At 33.0% G+C, this 8,307-nt stretch overlaps 2 protein-coding genes across 4 annotated transcripts; one reads left to right on the top strand and one right to left on the bottom strand.

Moving 5' to 3' along the window:
- Positions 1-1,648: 1,648 nt before the first annotated feature.
- LOC119681822 (WD repeat-containing protein CG11141-like) lies at positions 1,649-4,646 on the bottom strand. Of its 3 annotated transcripts, none has more exons than XM_038095113.1 (6): positions 4,179-4,517; positions 3,794-4,078; positions 3,096-3,726; positions 2,491-3,031; positions 1,775-2,365; positions 1,649-1,705 (listed from the first exon to the last, which is right to left on the bottom strand). In XM_038095113.1, the coding sequence occupies exons 1-5, from the start codon at positions 4,392-4,394 to the stop codon at positions 1,783-1,785; spliced, it is 2,256 nt and encodes a 751-aa protein (XP_037951041.1). In that variant the 5' UTR covers positions 4,395-4,517; the 3' UTR covers positions 1,649-1,705; positions 1,775-1,782. The 3 variants fall into 3 exon arrangements, with proteins under 3 accessions (XP_037951041.1, XP_037951040.1, XP_037951039.1); XM_038095112.1 differs by adding an exon at positions 4,582-4,646 and having other exon boundaries at positions 1,655-2,365; positions 4,179-4,472; XM_038095111.1 differs by having other exon boundaries at positions 1,655-2,365.
- A 697-nt stretch (positions 4,647-5,343) lies between these two features.
- Positions 5,344-7,468, top strand: LOC119683099 (probable peroxisomal membrane protein PEX13). Its single transcript, XM_038096706.1, has 4 exons — positions 5,344-5,456; positions 5,513-6,226; positions 6,295-6,521; positions 6,721-7,468. Exons 2-4 carry the CDS (start codon positions 5,658-5,660, stop codon positions 7,227-7,229), a joined length of 1,305 nt encoding a protein of 434 aa, XP_037952634.1. The 5' UTR covers positions 5,344-5,456; positions 5,513-5,657; the 3' UTR covers positions 7,230-7,468.
- The last annotated feature ends 839 nt before the right edge of the window (positions 7,469-8,307 follow it).

Raw genomic sequence — 8,307 nt, 5'->3', positions numbered from 1 at the left:
ATTCTAGGCCAGGCTTAAGCTTTATTGACCTTTTTAAATCAGTTTCTATTAAAAAAACTGCTAGACACATATAAAAATAAAATAGTCTTGGAGTACTTGGTCGGTTTTGTCTAATTATAAAAAAGTTATTCTCTAGTTTTTTTCACATATGCCAAAGATGAACATGTAGCTTTTCGATTGTTTCTTCCTGCTGAGGATATGTTTGGCTTATGTATCCGCCTATATATCGTGAATAACATCTAGTTAGATGAAACTCTCCGCTTGATGATCCTTATTCGATCATCATTTTTTCCCTATAAAATCATTATAGTCTTTCACACAACATCTTACAAAAATATATATTGGGGTTTTACAAACATAATCAAATATAGTTAAATAAACCACAAACGTTCTTAACATTGATGACTTCATTCTAAACATCATAATAGACAAGTAATTCTCAATGCATTTCCTAAAATATATAAATCTCAACGGTCTAAAATATCATCTTTAATAGATAGTAGTTTTAAGAAACCAATGATTCATATAAATTCAAATCTGTTACGATTTAGAGATTTAGCAAAATTGTAGAATGCTCAATTGCTTCACGACTCCGTAGCCAATATTCGATGTTTGTTATTACTACACTACCGTAACTCCCTCGGGGGAGTCTAACATCCCTAGAGAGCGCGTCCGCAGGTGGCGAATAGGAGAATGCCTCCCAGATATGGGTGGTAGAAGGGAAATCAAATACCTCCCGCGGACCAAATAGGCCGGAGAAGCAAACTCTGTCATCAAACATGGACAGCGTAGAATCTCAAGGCGGCGGACGAATCAACAGTATGGTCAACGACGCAAGTTTCAAATGGTGTTTCTATTTCAGCGTCTGTTCATCATGTAAGGTGCGGCTGAAAGCGGTCGTCGGACTTGTAGCAATCGGATCGCTATATAAACGTGTACCACGCCGGAATCTCGCTGAGTTTTCATCCACCGCATATGTGAATCGTCAAATCGTCAAATCAAATCAACGAAACATCTACAACTTGGATTCAAACGAAAACGGAACAACTTCTCCAAGAGGTAATCGACATTCGAGTAATCCCCCTGCACACGCTGCAGCAGGCACACCGGATTTGGAGGTGCCAAACCCATGCTTTAATAACATCGATAGTTTCGAGATGAACGAAATCAAGACGTCCTATGCTCCACTGGGAGTTAACGGAATAAAGAAGAAGAAGACACTACCATAACTGACAGTTAAGGTACCTTCCCTTACAACCTTATTAAAGCATAGACTAACAATACATATTTTCAGAAACTGCCAATTCTAATTCTATATCCAATAACGACTTGAATCGACAACTAAACGGTTGAAAAAAACGAAAAAATGGATGGCGGAACTTGCCCCTGGAATGAGGAAACTGCTTCAACAAGAAATGAAAATGCAAATTACAATTACAATTAAATTGAATATGCAAAAAGCTTTAATAAACTCTTAAATTTAAATTTAAAATGCAAAATGAGTAAAATTACCAATAAAGTATTCTTACCGGCATATAAAATATAATTATCATGATTAATTTAATAAATACTAATATTATTATATACAAAACAGGATCAAAAAAATTTTGCTTAAAAAATAACAATTTTTTGAAAAAACAAAAATAAAATCACATTGAGTGTTCACAACATTAAAGTTTCACTGAATACAATTAAGACTTTGGAACTGGAATAGTTTAATATCATATGTTATATGTTAAGTTTAATTAAGAAATAAAGAATGTTTTGAATATACTTATTGGTTTAATTATCTAAGAATTCCCAATCACTTGATGTGTTTGATTCCGCAGAAGGTGGTGGTGTGTTTTTCTGCAAAGGATCTCGAGCTCGACTAAAATCTAAGAGGAAACTGTCAATTTCGGTATTTACTGGTGGCATGTGTACAAATTGTTTTTCAACACTGTTAGATGCTTGCCGTGACGATATACCTCCAACTGCTCCCAATAGTTCTTCCTCTAATGTTGGAGCACATACTTCATCGTTACTGGTAGTATTGGTATTAGGGAAATCTTCTGCTAAATTTGTTTCACGTAAAGTCTGAATGATATCATCCACCGGTTGTCCTGTACTAAAGTCAGGCACGTAGTAGAACTTTTTATTTGGACTTGTTTGTACGCCAGCGTCTTCAACTTTCGACTGTCTAGGATATGCGTGTTTTAATTCTTTAATTGACGAGCTTAATACTTGTGAGATGTTCATGTTTTCGTTGATATATAAGTTATCTGACAACTTTAATTCTTCTGAAAAGGTTTTTAGTTCATCACTCCTTTCAATTCCAGCTGGTGAACCTAGACCAAACGTTTGAGTTTCTTGGTCGCTTTTTATACTAAAAATTGAAGGATTTTAATTCTTTATTTTTTGAAAATATAAATCAAAAAAAAATTTAAAGCAATTTAAAAATATATAAGAAACAATAAGAAGCCGCGCTATTGAATTAAAGTATAATATTACCTTTCTGGTAAGCAATAGCTAACGTCCATTAAAGTTGGCTTTGACGTAAATTCCGATGCGTTTGATTTATCGATTTTTGCAGCAAAACTTTTCCGGTTTGTTTCCTCATTTTTGTCGGAATCTCTGTTTTGTATGTGCTCACCATCGGCTTTTTCATTTTGCGCTAATTTTACGTCTGCTACTTGTCCAATTTCAACAATTCCTTCAGCTTTTGAAGGTACAGAATTATCGCGACTTTTACGCTTTTTTCGACCATTTACAAATACGCCACTATGATGAAGTATTGATTGATCAAAATCCATTTGTGATATTTGATTAAATATTTCGAGTCGACGGTTCTGTTCGGCACGTGGCGACTCTACCGCTAACTCAATAGGTATATATTTATTAGGTTCAATTGGTGATAATTCAAAACATTCCTCAGCTTTAATAATAGACTGTTCGTCTGGTTCATATTCAACAGGAGACTCAAATGTACCACATATAGCAGAACCCAATACAGGAACAGGCGGTGGCATAAGTGGATTAAATATAATTTTGGCTTAAAATAAATATTGATGTGAAAATAAGAACTATTACTTATGGTGTTCAAGTTTTTTAATTACCAGTTTTGTTGGGCTTCTCCGGCATTGGCGCTAGTCGCAAAACGGAACGTTCACCTTCTAAGACGAAAATTTCATTATCACACACACAAAAATCCAAAATTTTACGAAAACCCTTGGCAACTGCCTCTACACACAAGCGATCCAAATTCAATATATACAAATTGATTTCGTCGTGTGTCACAATCAATGTATCTGTTCCAATATAAGGATACATGACACCAAAGTTTCTTACCGAATCAGATACATTGCTTTCGTGCTGTGTCGAGCGATATATATCCTGTTTTGGGTTTAATATAGGTATCACCCATGTTGGATTACAATGAATGGCTTCTTTAAACAAATAAGTTTTTTCAACGTTGCCATCAGTATCAGCTAACCAAAACCGTAATCCAGGTCGGCCGCAAATCAAACTTAATGATTTACCACCTGTTTTTAAAAACACACCGCCACAGTCTACTAGTTGCTTACGATCCTTTTTACCAACTTGAGTTATTTGCCATTGCCCACTAGTTGTGCAACGTTGACATATTATTGAACGGTATAATGTGGATACTAAGAGATAACTTTGATACACATTCATTTGTACTATTTCATACGCTTCACTTAGTATTTCCACAGACTTACTTATATGCTAAAAGAAACGAGAATCATATTTTCGTTTATGCATGCTTCTATTTATACATATATTTAACACAAACCGCTTGATAGTCGAATTCAGTCAGCACAACTACCCCAAGTCTGTCACCAGAATATAGCTTCATCCCATTTTTGGACCATTCATTGCAACTTACAGCACTCCGATGTAGATCACGTATGGTATAACGTTCAATTGGCTTTGGGCGCGCACACGGTCCAACCAAGTTGAGGTCAGGTGGTAATTCTTTTTGTATTTGAAACACACTTACTTGTCCAGTTGAATTGCCCGCTGCCACCATAAATTCAACAGAATTAACAATTTTAACACAAGTTATGCGCGTTGCAACCTAAAATTAAGGAGTGTATATTTGTTATCATCACCAAACACGCAATTTAAAATATGAGTCATCAAATAGTATTTAAAATGATATTGCTATGTATACCTACTTCAGCTTTTAGTTTTTGAACGTTTCCAGTAAAGCGATTATACCAGAAAACTATTCCTACATCACTGCCTAAGGCTATGAATTCGTTTACAGCATCAATGCATGTTATATTTACATCGACAGAAAGAAATCCTCTCTGTGTGCGGCTTGGAATGCGTTCGATCAGATCCGTCAAGGGCGCCCATTCTCTGATAGCATAAAGCTCTTTGGAGCACATCACTCCGTTTAATTGAATCAAATAAAACTATGATATAAAATATATGTTCTCTTTTCAACTACTTTCTCGACTTCCAAACTGTTAAATGAAGAAGAAAGTTAGATGTCAACAAAGAATGAATAAAACAGAAAACAAAGAAACAATAGAAAAATGTAAAGTGATGCCAGACTATAGCAATTTGTTTTACACCGGCTTAATAACTATTCTTCAGTTCGCATATTGTATTATTGAGAAAAATAGTATATACATCTAAGGACGTGTGCGAGTTAGGCTAAGTTGTGTTCTAAATGAGGAAAATTCTAAGTTGTGGAGATAATGTAGTGATGTGTCGATACGTGTTGATAAATGGCTATATGTGTGCAGTGCAAAAAATCCCAAAAAATCTCCTATTTGGTTTAGCATCAACTTAGCCTAACTCGCACTCGTCCTAAACTTCAGAATTAATGAAAACATTAGGAAATGTTTATGAAAACAATTATAGGAATTTTGTTTTTTAAGGGCTAATTGATCAATAGTTAATTAAAAAACTTTTTTAAAAATGTTTATTTGTTTTTGAAAGATTCTTTTTTAAAATAATAATAAATTTTTAAAAACTATTCCGATTTAGTTTTGTATGATTAATATTAATTAATTTTAGATTATTATACGGATATTTGATTTATAATTAATATCAATTAACAATATATGTACATACTTATTGGTGAATGACAAAGGTTTTATTTTAATTATATTTTAAAAACATACGTAGAGTTATACGTAGAGTTCTGCATCTGCATCTGTTCACAACTATTAAATCAAGCGGCAAACTGTCTATAAGTTTCAAATGTCAAAATGTTTATAAGATTCTAGGTGCTAAATTAAATGAGTTGCATCTATACAACTTATCGCATAACTTTCTAAGAGGTGGCAACTCTACAAAAAGCTTAATGTTGGCAATAATAATTCATATCAGCTGTTAATGCATAAGTGGTAGTTGTGGTAGGTTGCTGTTGGTGGGTGATTATAGTGTATTAACAACATATTAAGGAGTTTCAAAATTCTATAATTAAATTTTTAACAAAGGTAAATAAAATATAATTTTGTGAATTTAGAGAAAATGAAAAAAAATTCTTCAACAGTTGGTTGTTAATAAAAGGATTCCTTTGAAGAAAATTGATTGATTTTTGCACACCCCGTGCTCTCATGCGCAGATAAAATAAAGTTGTTAGCCGAGCAAAGTTCAATCGATTAAAGTTTTAATACGAAAATTATAAGACATACAAAATGGATATGGGTCCAGCAAGTAATTATCGTAACGCTATTGTAAATGAACCACTTATTATGCCGCAACCTGTAGCTTCGCTAGCTGGAAATAATCCAACAATGATGTTGCCTACTCAATTTGGTGGAAATGTACGGGCACTACCTTGCCCACCTGTTCCACCAACGCCATATGGCAATAACTACAATAGCTACAATAGTAACAATTTATATGGTGGTTTTGGCGGATTTGGTTCAGGATTTGGAAACTCATATAGTTATGGTGGCTATGGCGGAGGGTTATTTGGTGGAGGTTATAACAATTTTGGTTCAAATCTAAATCCGTATGATCCTGAAGCACGATTCATACAATTAGCAGAAGCAAGCACTCGGCCTGCTTTTGATAGTATACAATCATTAGTTAGTGCAATTGGTAACATCGCATCTATGTTAGATTCAACATTCTTTGCACTAACAAGTTCATTTCGTGCCATATTGGGTGTGGCAGCGAATTTTGGACGCTTACGAGGAGTATTTGCACAATTCTGGCAAACATTTGCCGTTATTCGTGCCATACGATTTTTATACCGAAAGTAAGTAATACAAATTTTTCATTAATTATTCGATATTAAAATTTTTTTTAAAAACAAATGTTCTTTAGAATGCTATACTGGCTTCGAATATCAAATATGGATCCATCATCAGAAGCTTTCAAAGACGCTTTTGCAGAAGCCATTAATAATACAACCGGTGAGACAGGTGCACCGAAAGTACCACGCAAGGGTCAGTCACCCTGGCCAATAATTGCGTTTCTAAGTTTTATATTTACAGTGCCCTACCTCATTATGAAAATGCTAGGTACTGTCACAAACACAGCACAGGCCGAAGGTATGTTACAGTATTTTTTCCACATAAGTACCATAATAATTAATGGACTTATCACACTAAATATAAATACAAATCTCAAAAGCTTTATAATTGATAAGATAATATAATCTTGTATTTATATGTAATTGATTTAAAAAAGTTGTATTACCAGTGCATTAAACGCAATGAATTTAATTATTATTTTTATATACTAATATAGCACGAGTACCTTCCAAATGGATTAAACCTATACAGTCCTACGCAGAATATGATTTTGTTCCAAGAGACCAGTCGGAACTAGCTCTTCAAGTCGGTCAAAAATTAATTATTGCGCCCAAAGAAATACAAAACACACTGGGTTTATTAAATTCAGGTTGGGCTATTGCTTCAACTGATGGTCAAAATTCTGGACTGATTCCTATTAATTATGTTAAAAGTATACAACGTCTACAACAACAACCAATATTATCCCATCCGCAGTCTATGGAGAAAGAAATTCGCTCTACTGATTTATCAGAGCAACAACAAACAAATAAATCTAAAAATTTTCATGTAAATGATGAAATACAAAATTTTACGCCTGAAATCGAAAATCTATCAACTAAAGCATTTTCAAGACCACCCGTTCAACATAATATTAACGCTTCTATACCGGAATTCGATATTGCTCCACAACCAATTGCACCTCCAACGAATTTAGATGTTATAAGTAGTTTGGGTAGTGTTTAAGAAATACTTAAAAAAATGTTAAAAGTTTCATTAAAGAACAAAGAAGTCTTTAGGTAAACTAGTGGGTTTTTTATGGCTTTAAGTATTTTTAGTTTTAAATCGACTTTTTTATTCCAAGTTTAGTATAATATGAATGCAATAAAAAATCTAAGAAACAGTATAACATTTATATTTTATAAATAACTGATATCTCATGTAAGTTTTTAATTTAAAATATCGGTTATCTGTCTGAATAATAATATATTAAAAAAAATTCAAAAAGATGTTTAAATTTTGGAACTTTTAAATTAGAATAACAATTTTAGCAGTTGTTATAAAACAGCAACATATGCCGAAATTAATTGATGCGTCGTAATCATATATGGGCAGGGACCTGCCATACAGTTCTGCATGACATATAGGGAAACATTGCTTAGATAGTTATACTCATTATGCTCTTTTATAAGAAGTATGTCTAATTCAGCATATAGGTAGTGGAGTTGCGATATACGATAGCAACCTGATAATGTGAAATTCGAAGAATTGAATATTGAAGATTAAGACTAAAACAGCAATAGATCGTATTATAGATCTGTATGTATTAGAAAATGTTTCTTTAACATTTGTTAGAAAACCAGTCGCAAGCGCTTTCACCTCGTTGTTACCACGTTTCAATCGGTCATATAACAATACACCATTTGCTTATAATACCAGCATTCGAAAGTATTGAACATCAAATAAAATCGTTCTTCAATATGATTAAGTAATTTAAAAAAGTTTTTTTTTATTTTTGAACTGTGTTTATAATATAAATAATCATAATAAAAATAATCAGCGCATCTTTTAGGAATAAAGTATCCAAGACTATAATCACAACAAAATTCTGGTTGATACTTTATTTTGCTTATATTATATTATATGTACATATATTAGATTGAAAAGTTAATTGAGGCACAGTAATGACTCATACACTATTTAATACTCACAGGTTGTATTTGAGAATATTCAATAACAGTTCAATATCCACCATTATCTAAATTAGTGACGGATGGGGCAATTACATTGTAAAGATTATCAAATAATCTGGCACAAATTCTTT

Source organism: Teleopsis dalmanni, chromosome 2 (assembly GCF_002237135.1).
Source record: "Teleopsis dalmanni isolate 2A chromosome 2, ASM223713v2, whole genome shotgun sequence".
Taxonomy (NCBI): domain Eukaryota; kingdom Metazoa; phylum Arthropoda; class Insecta; order Diptera; family Diopsidae; genus Teleopsis; species Teleopsis dalmanni.
This window is presented reverse-complemented; position numbering and strand designations above follow the sequence as displayed.

What these genes read in the sequence shown, in the direction of transcription:
- LOC119681822 (XM_038095112.1), bottom strand. Translation starts at nt 4,394, where the DNA reads ATGTGCTCCAAAGAGCTTTATGCTATCAGAGAATGGGCGCCCTTGACG. An exon ending in TTCAAAAACTAAAAGCTGAA is followed by an intron (nt 4,079 to 4,178) that starts GTAGGTATACAT and finishes CCTTAATTTTAG; the next exon opens with GTTGCAACGCGCATAACTTG. An exon ending in CTGAATTCGACTATCAAGCG is followed by an intron (nt 3,727 to 3,793) that starts GTTTGTGTTAAA and finishes CGTTTCTTTTAG; the next exon opens with CATATAAGTAAGTCTGTGGA.
- LOC119683099 (XM_038096706.1), top strand. Translation starts at nt 5,658, where the DNA reads ATGGATATGGGTCCAGCAAGTAATTATCGTAACGCTATTGTAAATGAA. An exon ending in ATACGATTTTTATACCGAAA is followed by an intron (nt 6,227 to 6,294) that starts GTAAGTAATACA and finishes AATGTTCTTTAG; the next exon opens with AATGCTATACTGGCTTCGAA. An exon ending in AAACACAGCACAGGCCGAAG is followed by an intron (nt 6,522 to 6,720) that starts GTATGTTACAGT and finishes ATACTAATATAG; the next exon opens with CACGAGTACCTTCCAAATGG.